At 42.8% G+C, this 18,404-nt stretch overlaps 1 protein-coding gene across 1 annotated transcript in view; it reads right to left on the bottom strand.

Moving 5' to 3' along the window:
* The window catches only part of NDUFA10 (NADH:ubiquinone oxidoreductase subunit A10), a 43,741-nt gene extending 26,045 nt beyond the window's left edge, over positions 1-17,696 (bottom strand). Inside the window, exons 1-7 of the mRNA XM_030016755.2 lie at positions 17,562-17,696; positions 16,189-16,357; positions 15,357-15,572; positions 14,453-14,539; positions 10,791-10,912; positions 8,064-8,143; positions 4,129-4,183 (exon numbers count right to left, since the gene is read on the bottom strand). Coding sequence (XP_029872615.1) covers positions 4,129-4,183; positions 8,064-8,143; positions 10,791-10,912; positions 14,453-14,539; positions 15,357-15,572; positions 16,189-16,357; positions 17,562-17,642 — 810 coding nt within the window. The 5' untranslated portion in view covers positions 17,643-17,696. The remainder of the gene's footprint in view (positions 1-4,128; positions 4,184-8,063; positions 8,144-10,790; positions 10,913-14,452; positions 14,540-15,356; positions 15,573-16,188; positions 16,358-17,561) is intronic.
* Positions 17,697-18,404: the final 708 nt, after the last annotated feature.

The raw sequence follows: 18,404 nt of genomic DNA, 5'->3' as shown, positions 1-18,404 counted from the left end.
AACTACAACCAATGTTAATTACAATAAGAAACCCTGACTGATCTTTTAAAAAAAAAAAACAACAAAGAAACCCACACTTCAGAAACAAGTCATTTCTGACTTGTGTATGTCTGCTATGAGCAAATCAAAAGCCATTAAACTATAAGGTCACAAAAAAATTAAGCTCCCAAATCACATAGCAAATAATCTGTAGACTGAAGCTAGCTAACAGTTAAACACTGGTATCTATCAACAGGATACACCTGTGTAAACAAACACCCTACAAGCCAAAGCCAAATCCCTCCTGCCAACACTTATTTCCAAATTTCAACTATTTCATTCCAAAGGTAACATAAATCTGAACAGAAGGGAAAAAAACAACGTTATCCTTTGAAGTAGAAAGAGTACCAATCCCTATAGCTAACATCTAACAATGAAAATGATACCATCTTGTACTTTGACTTCAAAATAATAATCCTTCCTCTAGTCCAGATTTGTCCAACCAAATTAAGAACTACATCAGTGCATACTGATGACCTTATGTACAGTGATGACCCAAGATTGCTGAGCGTGGTAGACTCTTTACTTGAGCAATAAGAGCTTTAGACTGACTTTAAACCCCGATTTAAAAGATTAAAATAAAATCTCTAGCAATGGGGTTTACTACAAAAAAAATCTAGGGAAGAAACAAACTGCTTTATTCTGACCACTTCAAGATACGATCAGAGAGAACGAAGGGGAGAAAACAAGCAAATAACCCCCCCCCCAACTTTCTCTTATTTCTTCTACCAAACATCTGTGGCTACCTTCTTGATTGAAACACCATGGTTCTCAAATCTTATCCTTTCTTTTATGTTATCTGGAAAACAACTAACTATAATTGCTCTATGTTCTCATCCACACTCTGACCTTGGTTTTTTGTTCATTTCAGCTTCTTCCCATTTCATTATTTTTGTCCTTCAAAAAAAAAAAAACAAACCCAAAACCTAAAAATATGTCAGGGAACATATTATTCCTGGGATGCTGATCCTTCTTGCCACAGAAGTTGCTTCTCACTGCAAAGCTGAACCTTCACTGTGGCTGCAGGCGTGTGAACTTTGACAAGGAATGCCTTCCAGCTGCTATATGCCTTACCTACACCAGAAGCAAGGGCACCCCTACCCTGCTAGCACTAAACCAATACTTTATTTTTTATGCACGTAAGAACAATGAAGCTGCGCTCTCGCTTTTTCACAGGGGTACTTCACAAGACTGAAACCTCAAAGATTCAAGAGCTATTTGGAAACAGTAACTTCAGGACTAAAACAAAATGTGAAGGTTTACCCTCTTCAGTCATTTTTTCCCTTCTTGAAAATGATACAGACGGATTCATGTCAGAATTGTCAGCTGGTAAAGGTTGCAGGTAGCTACCTGAATGAATACTGTTGATCTCAGATCAAAGGGAAAGGCCTTTGCGTTTTTTGAAGTTTCCAAAAACATCTCATTTTCAGAGATTTTAGAAATTTTGCAGTACTCCGAATGCAAGCAGTTGCCTCACTGAAGTGATTTCACAGTGAACTTCTATTTACCTGCTGTCACACTGAAGCCACCAGCCCTTTCTGAGGGTATGAACTCAAACTGCATGACAAGTCTACTGGTTAGTAATGATAACTTCTTATGAAGTGCATGAGTGTCCAGAAATCCAGCTACAACAGGGCAGGACTCAAAATGTAGCACACAACCATACTCTCATAAAGGGAACTAAAAGGCCTAGAAATGCACAGCAATGCTGCTAACGGGTTAAATTTTTAGGACCATCAAAGTCCTTATCAGTATTTTCTGCTTCACAAAGCTTTTGCATGGGAACAGGACGATATTAGGTGCAGGCTATTGTCATGCACGATGCCAACTAGAATCCACACTTTGTTCCTCCAAACAAAGTTGGGCTTAAGAGAGTTTACTGCAGACTTCCAACTGAAACAGATTCATCACCAAATCCAGCAGCAGGAACCAAGCTCAAAGATCCAGGAGATCCTTGCTCCCAGGATTGCTCTCAGTTTTTTGGAAAAAAACTCCTCCCAGTTTTATTGTTAACCATGACATTATATAGTGAGGAATATCCCTCTGGTCAGGTGTCCCAGCTGTGTCCCCTCCAAAACCTCTGCACACCCCTAGCATAATCACAGGGGGCAGAGTGAGAAACAGACAGCCTTGACACCATGCAAGCACTGCTGAGCAATAGCTAAAATACCAGTGCATTATTAGCACTGTTTTGGTCAGATCTAAAGCACAGCACCATATGGGCTCTTGCAAAGAAAAATAACTTGATCCCAGTCCATCAGTAACTGAGCACAGCAGTAACAGGCCACCTCCTGCAACACTTAGAAATGTTCAAATATGATTTTTTTTTTTTTTTTTTTTTTTTTTTTTTTAAGAACTCCAGAAAGGCAGTAAGCAGTCAGAAACCTCCCTTGCTACAAATGCCAAAGTTGGGCTTAAGGATCTTCAGTTAAGCATTGACTTGGAGGCTTAGCTAAGAAAGCCTCCAAGACATGTCCCATGGCAAGATGGAAGTGCCCCCACAAAACTACACACAAACCTCTGCAGTAAGATGGCCTGCTACCTGCTGAATGTCATACATAGTGCAGGTGGGTGGACACGTGCTGGTATACTAAAGCAAATTTTGTTTGCCTTTTGCATCTGATTTGGGAAAGCCTGTTACACTTTCCCAACCTTATCCCCTTCCCAAACTAGTACGTTTTCCATCTCAGACTAATCAACCTGCCACTTCTCTGTTCCCAGCTGATTTAGGAATTAATCACATAACTGCTGTGCAAAGGCCTGGACCTATTTCCTAAAGCAAAAAGCAATATAACCAGCCTCGTATTTCTTTTCCCCTCCAACAGAGGAAAGGAGAGCATTAAGCAGCCTCTAGAAGGATTATCAGAGCTTTCAAACAAGAAACACAGAGGATGAAAATATTAAAATCAGCAAGACATATCTGAAAAGATATAGTGCAGCTGAGATCCTTATTGCTACCACAGAATTCAAGTGAGCTTTGAGGGATTCACTGTGTAACTTTCATCCCTAGAACTGAAATGGGCCCACTACAAACCTGTCCAGAATTACAAAACGCTTGTTGCTCTTCTCAGCTGGGGACAGCAGCTACAGAGAAAAGTTAACAATGTGGAAGCAGAAGGCTTCTGTTATCCCACTAGCAGCCCTCCATGAGCAAGAATGTTCGCTGAAATAAGGCAAATACAATATACCTACTCCAAAAAATAACACAGTGGAGTAGGAGGAAGCAGTGATCTCACCTTAATCCTGTCACACGATAAAAGATGGCTTATTTCTAGCAATGAGAAGGCAATTTATCTGGCTTGGTCCAGGGCTAATGTGTCTGGCAAAACCATTTGGAGAAAAAACTGCAGTTGAGATACCACATGCTAGCCAATACAGATGAATAACCCAGGGTAACAGCTCTGGTTATCCAGCTGTTTGCTATAACCAAATAACAACAAGCTTTTAGAAAACAACAGCTATTTTATCACATAGGAACCTGTGCACCAACCTGGATCACAGGAAGCTGCACAATGGCAAATGCCAACAGAGAGAGACCTTATACTGGTAAAGTCTCAGCTGAATGCTGGGGGTGACTTAGCTCTTGGTTAATTAGTCATTAGTTCCCAAACTGAGCTATGCAGAGCCTTGCCCATCCCACCAGCCACTTCAAAGAGGGATGCTGACTGAACAGCCAAACACTGTACAGCCCAGCAGGGACTCAGGAAATGCTGCTTCCACCTCCCTCACAGGATTTGCTTGGAAAAATAAACCAAATTTGTAAACACCTGGCATAAGTTACATCAGACAAAAGACACTAAAAAAATTATTAGCGATAATCATGTGACCTAAAGGGGGTTTTGCTTGCTCAGCCAGCCAGGTATCTTGGCAAGAGGGATGGGGGATGAGATTTCCACTCTGACAAAACAACACTCACTTATCAAAATATTCTAGTACAGACCCAGCCCAGATCTTTTCCATAGCAATAAACACTAAATGCATTAAGTAGTTAACCAAGTTTGTTATCTAGGACAACGTGTTCTCTTTACATTTCAGTGTTTGAAGTTTAAAAAAAAAAAAAAAAAATCAATGTATGCAGCAAACTCTTACCTTCTCCACATCCTCTGCCTCAGTTGCTGTGTACTGCAGAACTTCACTGGTCTCGCTGCAAAGAGGAAAAAAAATTGAATTCCCCCAATACAACCGCTCCACCCATCCTCTCCCCCCTGTTCCAAAATGAAGCAGAAATAAAAGTTAAAAGGCACAAACACAGAACCAGAATCTTTACAATTTTTTAGAATGCTTACAGAGTTCTTCCAATAGAATTCCTATTAGACCTGTAAGTTGCTGCTTTCCTGGTAGAAAATTGTTTTTAAAGGGCAAATGGCCTGTGGTATCTACATAGTTTCAGTTCAAAAAAAAAAAAAAAAAAATCCCACCTATGAATTAGTTTCCATTTCATTAATGTGGATACTTGCCCCAACTACAATTTCCCAGTCTATTTGAAGCCAAGTGAAATTTTCAACCAGTCTAACCCAAAACTTCTGCAGACCTTCCTTTTTACAAGTACATTGATACCTGTGGGTAATTTTTAAGAGAAGAATACATTAATTCATTGTTATTTACTAAGACTGAGCTAACTAAACCAATACAACGTAGGCAGCAGGATCTGTAAGTATAAAAACATTTAAAACAGGTAGTAGCTTACTGGTTACAAGATTGTTTTCTTATTCATACAGCAGCCTTCATAGAAAAGTCACTTGCAGAGCTTGGCCACAAAAGGAATTCCTATATGAATATGTTTCACTACTACATACACACAGCTGCCCTCAGTAACAGTTGTTCCCAAACCTGGTCCAGCTGCCCTGGAAGACCTTTCCTTTAACTAACAAAAACTTAAGAGAAAACAAAATGGATGCCACATGTGCACGGTATATCAAACAACACATAGCAAAGCTGAAGAGCATGGAGAAGAATTTACAGACTTTTTGCTTAGCACAACCACTTCCAAGTTTAATCAGGATTAAGGTTGGCAATCTAAGTTGTTCTAAGTAGTCACATTATCAAAATAATTTATAATTGCAGCCGTCCAAACTAGTTCCTGGTCTGCATTAACACTGGTCAGTCAAAACAGCTCTGGTAAAAGTTCATTTGTAAAATGCCTTTTATTCCTACAAACCCCCAAGCTCTTACAGTCAGCCATTCAACTGGTGCTTGTAGTAGGGAAACTACTTAAAAGAGTTTGTTCTCAACTTGAGAACAAAGCAGAAAGCCTCACACAACTCTTCAGCCACAGAAAGAAAAGGCCTCCTTTCAAAGGGAGCTGCTCTGACAGTGTAGCATGCATACTCGCATCTTCAATATCAACTATCAGTAATCAAAGGGAGAGGTTAGACTTCATATATGCCAAAGGCAATTGCATTAACAACACAGATCAAATCACTTGATACTCTGCAGATTATTAGGGCTTTCATTAAGAGAAAACAGCTGCTCAGTGGAAGCAGTATTGGATATGAAAGAGAAGATTAGCAATCTTAGGGCTTTAGTCCAGGAAAAGAAAAACCAAACAAAAAACAAAAGCGGTCTGTTCAAAATCACGAGGTAGTACCTGCCACAGCACCAGGCTCACAAATCACTATCAAAAGACACATTAAAAAGACAATCATAAACATGTCAGAGTAGAAAGGAAGCACCAATTTTAACATAGTCAAATATCCACTATAAAACACAGCACTTCAAGCAGCATCAAGTTGCTCCAATTAAATGGAACAAGATAACAGGAATTTTGATAAGTAACAAACTACACTATTTTCCTCCTGCATTTCAAGAAAAGCAAGAGAACAAGCAAACATAAGCTGGAACATGGAAAGCATGCAGGAGTTGGTTCAACAGTCAACTCTTTTTAGACTGTTTGAACCAGATTTTGGTCATCCTCAAGAGTTAGGGTATCAAATACTTCTTAGTCTGCCTAGAGACTAATAGCCAGGCATGAATATAGTTCACTGCATCACTCTGCAAGCCAGTGAACAAAGACAGTTGAAGCTTCTGTATATTTATCCAATATACAAGCCATCAGTGAGGTCCAGAGATGTACAAAGCTGAAGTTTCACCCATTCACAACTCCCCCACATCAAGGGGACAGAGACGTCCTTCTTCAGACCTGAGCACAAAGATTGATCTGACAAGCTATTGTAAGCCCATCTGCTGATGAGGATGCCAACCAGAGGGTGTTTGCTTAACAAGTGTACTGACCATGTACAGACAAAGGGGAAAGAGTTGAAATCACAGCAGGACCAGGTCTAGGGTTTAGCCTCACTAAACACCACGGTATATTTCTGGGGCTCGATTTGATCCAAAGAACAAGCAGCATTTTAATCCTCACCAGTAAATTCAAAACAGTTCTGCCCTCAGGGGGATGACAGTCCCAAGGCTTCCCACCCTCCTTCTTCATCCTTAGCCCCTGTTTCCTTCTGAGCACCATGTGCTGGCTGCTAACCTGTGGGGGACGCACTGGGAGGCAGCTGACCGTACATCACACCATCAGCTTCTGCCCTGTATGAATGACAAGCTCAATATGAAGTTATTCAGTTCAATTGCTGACAGCACAATTACACTGATTTACCTTGGGAGATGGAGCACAAAAGCAAGGGGAAACAAGCAGGCTACAATATACCTGAAGATCTACTTTGACTTAAACAGCCAGGTTCATGCACACACCGAACTTTGCATGATTAGATTGTTTTATGTAAAGTAGGGCTGGCTCTGTGACCTTTAAGAGTTTTCCCTTCCAGAAAGCTATCTGTTTATGAGGGACCAAGATTGCTTGCATTCATATGCTTTTAGATTTTTAAGACAGTTTGATTTTTGATAGACCTCTTCTGTAAGAATTGGGACAGCTGGCAAACTGTAATAGTCTACTCATCTCAAGTTTACAGTGCACACATTCTTGCTTCCCAGCTAGAAAAAGCCAGGGGAGCCCAGAGAAGAGCACCTTTAGTCTCTCAGAGCTGGTAGCAGTGCAGTCTTTAACAGCACCAACAAGTCCATCAAATCCTTTTCCAATGCAGAAGTCTGTCAGGTATATGCCTCATGAGGTGGAGAAACAGAATCAGGAGAGGGAACAAGTCCTTACCTGAAAAACTCTTTCTCCTCTGATTTTGCATCACTATCAAGAAACTAGCCAAAGCTATGGCAACTGAAAGGTGGTTTTGAGAGAGAAAAATCCCAAACTTTCCAAAAAGGCCTGAGAAAAGTTTATATTGCATCACACGCTCCTCAAGTCATGCAAACACACACACACTGCTATAGCCATAGCATTTTGGACATCACTCCAAGAAAGCACTCCAACCACTATTGTGAGCTAACAGAAAGAGAAACAAAGGTGTCAACACCAACCACACAGAGCACTGTCAGAAGAGGGAGACAGAACTTGTTTTGCAGAGCAAACACAGACCAGATTCCTGCCTTTGCTGCTGAAGTGCTCTTAACTATGAAAAAATTTATGCTTCCAGGTATCCAACTGCATGACAGCAAAGTTGCAATGCCCCAAGACAGCAGGATGAAAAAAAACATACTGCGGGTTGGGGCTCATTAGCTTTGCAACATTATTTGCAACACACTGTGGCAGGACTCCCTGATCTCAAAGGTCTTTTCCAATGTAAATGACTATGATTCCATGATATTAGATAGGTCAATTAATGAAATCCAATTAATTTACTATTGTACAACACTTCACCCACTCTTAATCTGTTCAGTCAAAAAACATTACTTTTCAAAGCTCACACCTAAAAAGACTTCGTTTTTAGTTTTCCAACGTTGTTACACTGACATCAGGCTTTTCAGATGCCAGAGGTAACTACACACAAGTATATGTAGTTAGTATGCCATGGATGCAATACCCCATTCATTAAGACATAATATTGTACCATGTAGCACAAAGAGGATTTCTCACATGACATGGTTTTATTTGCTTATATTGGCAGAGATTTTAGGATTTGCACTCATTTTTACTCAAAGACTCAGACAAAACAGTTTGGTTTGCTAACCTGATCTCCGGTAAGAAAGTTTTCTTGTAAGCGTCCTCAATGTTCTGGAGATACAAAGCAGACACCTTTTTCTCATATGGCTAGAAACAAACAGGAAACAATATTGTGAAATGAGTTTTCTTTCTTTTCTTACTAACGTAGATTCCAGTCTAAGCAGAAGGCACTGTTATACCATCTGTCAAGAGCTCACTCTTGTATTAGCAGCCAAATGTCCAGTGAACCACATACACATTAACGAAAATTTTAAGAATTAAGACAGTTGGAATGTTTAGAATTTCTTATGTGGCACTAAATATCTAGAGTACCCCAAGGAACAAGTCTGCATTAATCACTGCTTTACCATGTACTATTATATCCATTGTTTAATAATTAGCCATATGAGTAAGATTCTTCTGATATGCTAGTGAATCTAGAAAGAAAGGGAAAAGCAGATTCAACAGAAGAATGTAAAAGCAAAATAAACTTTCTTGCAATTTATTTCAGTTTGTTACAATAAACACCTTGTTTTCTCTGAGCTCGCATAAACTAAAAGTACCACACATCAATAGTCTCAAAAAGTTTAACTCTCCAAGGACTGATTAATCCTAGCTACCTGCATATTCAAGTTATATATAATCATCTAAAAAAAAGGATAATCATAGAACAGATTGTCCAAGTCTGCCTTCTCAATGACAAGGCCAACGTGCACCCACTTCTCCAGTTTCAGACACGTGCACAGGCGACCGCCCACTCCAAAAATCTTTCTTTGAGATTTCATGGCTATTATACCCGCTGTTACACAGTTCGCCACCAGCAGCATCTGCTGCACGGTGTACTTTAATGCCAGATTTGCAAAATGCCATGCATTTCTCCAATCTACCATGTGTTCCTTCAATTCTAAAATTAAATTACATTTCCTGCTTGAAATGTTCATCCAAGATGCCCATTATGTTGGAAGGATCTATGCCTCTGCTAGTTGGGCCCACTGGAGGGCTTTTCTTTTTCCAGAGCCCTGCAACAACAGCATGCTGGGTACCAATCAAACACTACATGCACCAGGAAGGCAGAATTTCCAAAAATACCATCCCCAAACAAGCACTAGCGTTCAGCAGTGCCACTGCCCCAGGGAAGTTACCAGTTACAGCAGCAATTTCTGCTAGGTCTCAAAAATGCCACAGACCTTTATGCTCACAAGGGTAAAGAACTCACAGGTTCCCACAATACATTAAGAAGCTTCTAATTCTGTCACTGAAATTGCTAAAACAAAAAAGCTATGGTTTTCCTACACAAAAGTATCTTGTTCGTTGAAGCGCAGAAGCACGTTCAGTCATGGCCTAAACTGCTGGAGGGCAGAAGGGGAGAGTCACTTGACCAGTAGACTAAGCAAGCCAGGCCACAGAGATCACGAAGCAGCAAGGGCAGCCTTCCATTTACAGCTCTGAAGTCACTTCCCTTCGGCAATCATCATTCTCCCTCTTAAATGAGCAGGAAACTGCAAAACGAAACGCTGCGAGCTCACCCCAGCACACTAACATACACATACATGCTCCAAGAAGCAAGCATCACCAAGCATTTAAGAGACCTGAGAATTTTTTATTAATAAATCCAAGTTTTCTTTGAATCTGTCAGGCTTTCCACAGTTAGATACTTCACTTGACTACAATTTCCCTCAGCCTTTGAACAAGGTACCAGGTAAACACCATTTAATCCTCGTAACATATCTGAGAACAGTTACAAGCACATGTCCAAATATCACAGGAGGGGGAAGAACTCAAACCAAAAGCCTTATTTAGATTAGTCATTATATAAAAAAAATTCTACAGCTTTTCTGATCCAAGACTATTTCAATAACCCAGTAATCCAATATGCTGATATAATGAGAAAGGTAATTTGAAGACAATGCTACAGACCAAGTTAATTTTCTTTTTAACAGTAGTCTCCATCCAATACTATGACTTCAAAAAAGACATCTTGAAGAGAGAACTATGCCACCCTCAAAGAAAACGTTTTGAAAGCAAAAGTGAGAATGTCCCACAACTGTCAAAGATCAACAATAGGTAAGAGTCACATAGCATGACCTCAGACTAGATTGAAGTTGCACTAGTGACAAGAAGCAACTGTAATTCTTATGAACTTTATGCAACATTAGCCAGAAAGCTCCATGGATTTTATATCTCATGGAATACCTATACAAAATCAGTTTTAAGTTTAAAGTTGGTGGTTACGCTGTGTTAACACAAAAGCACCAAGCAGTAGTTCTCATAATTTCAGAAAGTTAACTAAACTTGCTAATCACAACTGACCCACACTAACATCACCACATGTCTGAAAAAGCAGTCAGCTGGGGAAGCTGGAGACAGGGACCACAGCTGGAGCTTGTGGCACTCAGGATAATCTTGGAGTATATTGCAAGAAGCCTATTACCTGGACATGACTCCTGAAATGGCAGCTACAAAGGCTGGTTTTTAAGAGCAGGTGAATTTTATAGAACTTCTCGTTACAGAAATAGACAGCATGCTGATGCAGTAAAAAAAAAAGGTGATTTTTTTTTTTTTTTTTTTTTTTTTTTTTTTTTTTTAAATCAAGCATACCAGAATACCCAGTCATCACCAACACAGTTCTTATACCTAAGAGGACAGGAAGCTTTTCTGAAGCAGAATTTTGCATCAAACCCCACGGAAATCACACATAAGTGCATAACTACAACAGACATTAACAGGTAGTAACAGTGGCAAGAGAGAAAATTACCTCTCCTTTCTCTTGAATCCTCTTCTGCACCTCTGGGACGGGTACATCTATATAAATGACCAAGTGAGGCGGCAGGAATTCACAAATGCTGATCTCTTTGATCTCCTTGTAGTGATCAAGACCTGTATAAAAACAAAACCAAGCACGCTGGAGAGCTAAAGGCAGCCCAGCTGAACACATACACACATTCCAAATGAGGACAAGTGCAATAGGAACAGCATTAAAATTGGGGTAATGAATCTACAATCATTTCTTGAGTGTTTTTTCCTGCATTTGCTAAACACATTCTATTTGCAAATAAACCACATCCCCCACCTTTATATTTGTAGTCTCTTCTTGCCTGGTTTAGCAAGTTTAGGGTAGGCTTTTTCTCAAATAGGATTCAGGAAGTTTTTAGAATAAAAAATCTTCCAGAAACAGAAAGTAAAACACAATTAAACTAAGAAGCTACAAGCACTGAGATCTAAGAATCTAACATCAGTTATATCAAAGGGGGGATTTATTTCTGACTTAAGTTTAAAGAAACCTAGGTTTTTCCTCTGTTGTTTAGAGACAGACCCTCGAAACATAATGGAGAGACTGCAGCACTCAGGTCACCTGAGGTGACCACTGGCTGGGGCTGCCTTCTGCCACAGCCTCATACACGAAATAAGTGGCCCTGTCCTACCACAAAGATGATAGTGTGGCAAAGGTTGTAATGGAAAAAAAAGCCACATGCTTCAAGAGGACTTTGCAAGAAGTACTCCACTTCCCACCATGGGAGGAAACCCAAGGATCAGGCAGGCATTTGCCTTGCTCTCCAATGCATACAAAATCATGCTGGGGTGAAGCAAGTATTTTAAGAGGTCACCAACCCAGCAGTGTCCCTCCCTCACCTGTACTGCAGGCATACTCTGCACTACTGTTACTCAAGAGCTCTGTGCTCTACACAAGCAACAGCAGACCTCTCCAAAAACACGACAACCAGACTCCGCTTCAGAGGATAGGACTGTAGGACCTCACCTTCCCATACAGAAAAATGTACCTGAGGGGAGTTGGTCAGTTCCGTGCAATTGGGTTTTTCTACCACATCAGTCAAATACCTAAAGAATTTGGGGGGGGGTCATAGCTTGTGATTAGGAAGCCATGCAGGTTCAGGGAAAGCATCTATTCAACATTTAAGTAGCATGAATAGCACAAGCTCCATTTGACCTGGCTGAAGTGCAAGCTGTCCCCAGTAAGACTCACTAGCTTAGCCAGAAATGTAGTGCCAGGCTTTCAAATTCAAATGGTTTGTGAAAAATGTAAAGCCTACTGTGCTTGGCAGCACAGTAAGCAGCAGTCAGCAGTACCTCTAATCAAGATGTTTGCTGTTTAAGGATTTCAGTACAATCCATTATTTGTTGTCAGAATTTTATATAACTATAAACTGTGGTTGCTGGGCTTTGCTTGCCTCTCCAGCACAGAGCAGTTAAGACACAGTTCATTATAACCAGCTCTCAAACTCATTCAGCAAGAAGTTGCAACTTACGGGTGTTAAAAAACAAATACACACCTCCTAAACCTAAGCCAAATCAAACAAGACAGCAGAAACCCCAGGCAGTCAGGGAAACAATTACCTTCACCTCAGGAGTAGCCAAAATGCCAGATTGGCTAAGAACAGGCAGAAACAGGAGTTTCAATAGCCATTTATTTAGGGGTCAGCTGATGACTGGGATTTACAGCTATTTTCTCCAGACTTTCAAACTTTTGTGCAGCTGTAAGTTTGCATGTTTGGGCTGTGGCTGGTCTGCTACATGTGCCACATAACTGCTCCATTCCTAGCCAAGGGATGGAGACTCTACGAGCCTGCCCACAAGGCACCAGCACAGAAACACTGTGCTGCTCAGGAGCTCGGTACCCATAACCCTGAACCACAGAATCACTGAGGCTGGAACATCTACAGATCAGCTGGTTCAACCACTCTGCTCAGAGCGGGATCAACTAGAGCAGGTGGCTCAGGACTGGGTCCCACAGGGCTCCGAGTATCTCCAGGACAGAGATCCCACAGCCTACGCAGGCAACCTGCTTCAGGGTTTGACTACCTTCACAGCAGAAAATGTTTTTTCTTATAAACGGAACTCCTTGTATTTCAGTCTGTGCCCTTTGCCTTTTGTACTCTCACTAGGTGCCACTGAGAAAAGACTGGTTCCATCCAATACTCCTACCGATCAAATATTTATACACATAAATACCATCAGGTATTTACACACATCCCCCTGAGCCTTCTTTTCTCGAGACCAAACACATCCCAGCTCTCTCAGCTTCTCCTCCTACACTGGATGCTCTAGTTTCTTAGTGACCTTTGCTAGACTTGCTCCAGTAAGTTGACACCTTTTTTTCAACAGGTAGCCCAGAACTGGGCACAACACTCCTGATTTGGCTATCACCTCCCTTGACCTGCTGACAACACTCTTCATGCAGCATCCCAATGGCAACCTTTGCTGCAAAGGCACATTGCTGGCTCACATTCAACTTGGTGTCCATCAGGACCCCCAGGTCCTCCTCTGCATAACTTTCTAGACAGTTGGCTCCCAGTGTATATGGCAAGCCTGCAGTTATTCCTTCCCAGGTGCAAAATTCCCTTTTGTAGAACTTCATGAGGTTAACATCCAACCATTTCTCCAGTCTGCCCGGGTTCCTCTGAGCAGCACCAAAAACATACGGTGTGTCAACCATTCCCCTCTCAATTTTGCATCACCTGCAAATCTGCTGAGGCTCCACTGTGTCCTGTCACACATGTTTTAAACCCACTTTAAACCTGGTTTGGCCCCAGTATCCTCCCCTGGGATACAACACTAGTGATTAGCTTCCAGTTGGACTTCGCACAACTTACTGCAACCCTTTGAGACCAGCAGTTTTCAATCCACATCACTACCCATATATTTAGCCCATACTTCATCAGTTTGTCAGCAAGGAGGTTATGAGACAGGTATTGAAAGCCTTACTAAAGTCAAGATAAACAATAGCCATTGCTCTCCCCTCATCCACTGAGCTAGCCTTCTACAAGGAGCTGACTATCAGGTGTTTAAGCAGGATTTCCCTTTCATGATGACTATTCTCCATCACCTTCACATTCTCCATGTTTGGAAATGGCTTCAAGGAGGATTTGCTCCATCACCTTTCTGCAGATCAAGCTGAGGGTGACTGGCCTGTAGTTCCCTGGATCCTCCTCCTTGCCCTTTTTGAAGACAAGAGCAACATTTGTGTTCTTTTGAGATTCAGAAGGGAGCTGGCCATTTAAGGCAAGTAGGCCAAACCTTGTTGACCCATTATTTACCTCCCACCTAATGCTGCAAGATCAAGGTCTGCCTGAGGGATCTCTAGTCTTCATCAGCATGCTCACCCACATTTCCAGGGAACTACAGGAAGTCTGGCTGACAGGACACAAGCAATACACAGAATACATGTTCTTTAACATATAAGCGGAACCAAAGCCTTGAAGAAAAACTGGAAGTCTCATGGCTTGAGGTTGGTCCTTGATGCATGGAACAGCAAGGTGCTAAGCACCTTATGAACAACTCTGAATATTCAAAGGAGCCCATCTTCCAAGCAGGCATTTTTGTTTCTTTTTTGAAAACTAAACTACCACACCTCCGACAGATTATGGCAAAATAAATTCCTTTTGCATGCAAGCAACTTACATCGCTTGTGGATATAGCCTTGTTTAAACATTGCATCCAGAAACACGAAGTCGCTGTAGGGAGAGCGCTCCATCACCACACCTTGTCCTGCAATTGAAAGTAGATTCCAGTCAGCAAGACTCAAAGAGACTGCTGGCAGCAACATTTAAAATTAATGACAGTACTGCTCTTACAGTCAGTTTTCCAAATGCTTTTCTAGGAATTTTAAATAAAAAAGCAAGGTTTTGGCTCACACAAACATACTGCATATGTATGCTGAACATGCCTGTCTCGCCCATATATTCTCCTACTGTGCCTACCGCTACAGTAGCTAAGTACTACTGTATTTAAGGAGTACATTTACATATGTGTCTGAAACTTTCTGGCATTCACATCTTTTCATCTTTTTTGGAAAACATTTATTAAAGCACAAGCAACAGGTAAATCAGTGTTGGTACAGGAAGTCTTTTCTCACCAGAAGACACTCAAATTGTAACAATACCACCACACCACAGTATTTAATGAAATCAAAAAGACTGAACAAAAGACATCATCAGAAACTAAGTCTAGGGAGAATTTTAAAAAGGCTGTACAACTCACAGCTATCCTGGTATGTTTAAACGCCTTCTTGAAAATAATCATCAGAGATTGCCAAATTAAAACTAACAAAATCAGTAACTGGTACTTATTTCCTTTGCTAGAAATGATATAAGATACTACTCTAACAGAAAACGTGCAAGGTAGTTTTCTAAATGGGCTGTTAACCTGTACTCACTAAGTGGGGGGGGGAAATATAAAAAGCTTAACAATATTGAGCCATTCATTTTAAAATGCAGATACTAGCGAAGCACTTCAAAACAGCTTATTCACAACTTACACTTGGAAGTTAATTTAGAAATGAAATTTATTTACTGTGAAATCTAACCTGTGGTCAGCAGATGCTCCAACGCATCAGCGTACTGTAAAACACGATTACCAAACAGCCAAGCTTGCAGTCGATAAGAGTGTCCATCAGGGCATTTTGGATCATTGTAAAACCTCTCTAGGTTACAGAAACCATTAAATTTCTCATGCAGCAACGTTCCGTCTCCAGTGATTCTGTCTAGGTAATGGATGTCTGCTTCTGGGAAATATTTCATTCCTGACAAAAAAGAAACCCACAACAGAGCACCAATCCAAATAGTAAGTTTTGTTCATTTACAGTAAACATCTATTCAGCTCATTAAATATATAGCTGTACTTCAAACAACTTTTGAAAACAATGCAAAATCCTTTGGTCAATCACATCGCAAAGGGCAGACGAACCCTAATTTGAAGTATTGCCACCTTTCACCTCCTGAGTGAGAGCTGAGCTATCGTTCTAAGTAGAATCTTTTTGCCACCAATCCTCTAATCACCTTGATGCACTGCATACACCCATGCAGAAAATCCTACCTCTCGGGGTGCTCAGTGACTCCACCAGAGCTAGGAGCTCAGTGAGCAAAGTGACTTCATTAGAACTGAAATGTCATTCACAACAAATCATACCTGCACAAGTATCCACAGATCTGACAAACATCCTGTTCTCATCTCAAGCCTCACCAACATTTTATTCTCCCCTTATCTATAAGCCCTCCACATTAACTGTGGCATTGCCAAACTAATAATTTGCTAGTCAAGAATTCCTTGTTTGCTGAACTGACTTTCTTTACACAAGAATGACAATTCCACTGTTAAATTCTATTAACTGTTAGAGAAATATATAAAATAAGATGTACCTAGTTTTTCTGCTATTTGTTGTGCAAGCTTGCCCTTCCCAGAAGATAAGTTTCCCTCCACTGTAAAGATTTTGCTGTATTCAGTGAACTTTTTTGTAGCTCTGTCTCCCAACATGTAAGCCAGCCAACCATACTGCAAATTCCGCTCAGGGCTGATATGAATTCTTGCCTGAAAGAAAACAAAATTAGTGTATTTTAGTTTTCTTAGCTGAACTAGGCATGCTCAAAGTGCAGCTTTTTCAGACCTTCTGCACATGCAGGAGGATACACACTCACACATCTAATACAAGGAATTTTCATACAATAAAGTATTTATAAATAAATAAATACTAAATAAATAGTATTTATTTAAATAAATAATAAATTATTTATAAATAATAAATTTTTCATACACTGCCATTTCAGCTTAGCAACTGAAGCGGTATTTAGGCTGAGAAGCTGTTTATGAAACGCAAGGCTGAGAAGACAGAAACCACGAAACAATTTTCAGCGCATTTAAACCCTGAAGCGGGACTGCTCTGCCAGAACTCTGCTCTGAACCTACACAATGACTAAAACTTCCTAGACTTACTGAGGACCACAGACACATGACACGCCATGCATTCCCAAGAGAGATCCTACAGCAGGCTTCTGCTTGCATTTTTGTTTGTTTGTTGTTGGGTAAATATTAAAATTAAATCCTCTCCCAGTCTCTCAGGAGACGGCTACAGCTTCATTTCTGCACAACACAGTTCCTGGACAAAGGTGGAAAGAAATATCCACCTGGCCTGTAAAGCTGAAGGCAGTACCTTACTCAGCCCTGCTCAGCTAAGCTGCTCAGAGACCTTGGTAAAAACTGAATAAGCCTTATTTTGAGCGATGTAGTGACCTCACTTACACACGTAGGGTTTTATTTTTATTTCACATTCTTCTGCTTGCATCGCCAAAGATCACATTCATAAGCTGAAGGTCACTGGGTCATCACACCCTGGTCTCAGATATTTGTGCCTCTATCTTAAATCTCGCCTCCTCCCCAAAGCTCCTCCATTCGCCCATTGGGAATGTCCCCTTCTAAGGGGCAGCCCAGCCCCCCCCCCCCCCCCGCCGCAGGGCCATCCCCGACGCTCCCCGCAGACACGGCCACCCCCACCCCGAGCACAGGAACGCTGCTGGCAGCGGAGGCCGGTTCGGGGGCCCATCCCCGCTCCTAACGGGAGGCGAGAGGGCGCTACCAGTCCAGCCCACCCGCCCGCCCCGCCGCCGGCCCCGCGGGGAGGCCGGAGCGGCCAGGGCACCCCAAGGTGAGCCCGCCCGGTCGCGCTGAGGGGCGGCCGCCGCAGCCAAGGGAACGGCAGCTAGCCGCAGGGACCTCCCCCTTCCCCGGCCCCGCTCACCGCCGGCACGACGGCGCTCCCCAGACGGACCCGGGCGGCGGCGGCCGCGGCCGGGCCCAGCTTGGCCAGCCACAAGGACATGGCGGCGCCGAGGAGACGCGGCCGTCCCCCGCCGCGACGGAAGGGGGCGGGGGCGGGCGCGGAAAGATGACGTCACGGCATTGGGAGGTGAGGGGGGAGCAGAAGCCCGGGCGGGGGCGGCTACGAGGCGGCGGGAAGGCTATGAGGGGGCGTGGCGCCGCGCCCTCGGCCACGCCTCCGCCGCGCCGGCCCCGCCCCCGCCGCGCCTGCAGCAGGCAGGCAGGGAGGCCGTTGGCAGGCAGGCAGGCAGGCAGCCCGCCCGTTGCCTCGCAGACGAGCATGCCGAGGGGTGGGAGGTCGAGGGGCGAGAGAGGGAGCCTTGCTCTTTCTCTGGCGCCAAGTGTGCCCTGGGGGAGTCCGGGTACAGGCGGAGCTGGCGGGGGGTGGGCAGGCAGCGCCAGGAGAGAGGAGGTCCTGGCCTGTCCTGCACGCAGCAAACCTTGGCTGCCTGGCGCCTAGAAAGTCACTTCCCTGGCAAATGTTGTTGCCTCAGCAAGTGCAGAGGTGCTGGGAGGAGAACGGGTGGTGGGACAATGGCACGGCTGTGCCCACGTCCCTGGTGGCTCCTCGGGCGTTGACCCCTCGGCTGAAATGGACGGGAGGCCTTGTGCCAAAGCCCCTTGCACTCCCCCTGCCTGCTGGGTCCATGAGTCAAGAGGATTGGGATGTCCAGGGCTTGAGCTTTGGGGCAGCAAGCCCACATCTCGCTGCAGATGAACCGCTTATTCCTGGTTCTGCTGCTGCGATAGAATGTGACCGAAC

Source organism: Aquila chrysaetos, chromosome 6 (genome assembly GCF_900496995.4).
Source record: "Aquila chrysaetos chrysaetos chromosome 6, bAquChr1.4, whole genome shotgun sequence".
Classification (NCBI taxonomy): domain Eukaryota; kingdom Metazoa; phylum Chordata; class Aves; order Accipitriformes; family Accipitridae; genus Aquila; species Aquila chrysaetos.
Note: the sequence above shows the minus strand (reverse complement) of the source record. Positions and strands in the feature narration are given on the sequence as shown.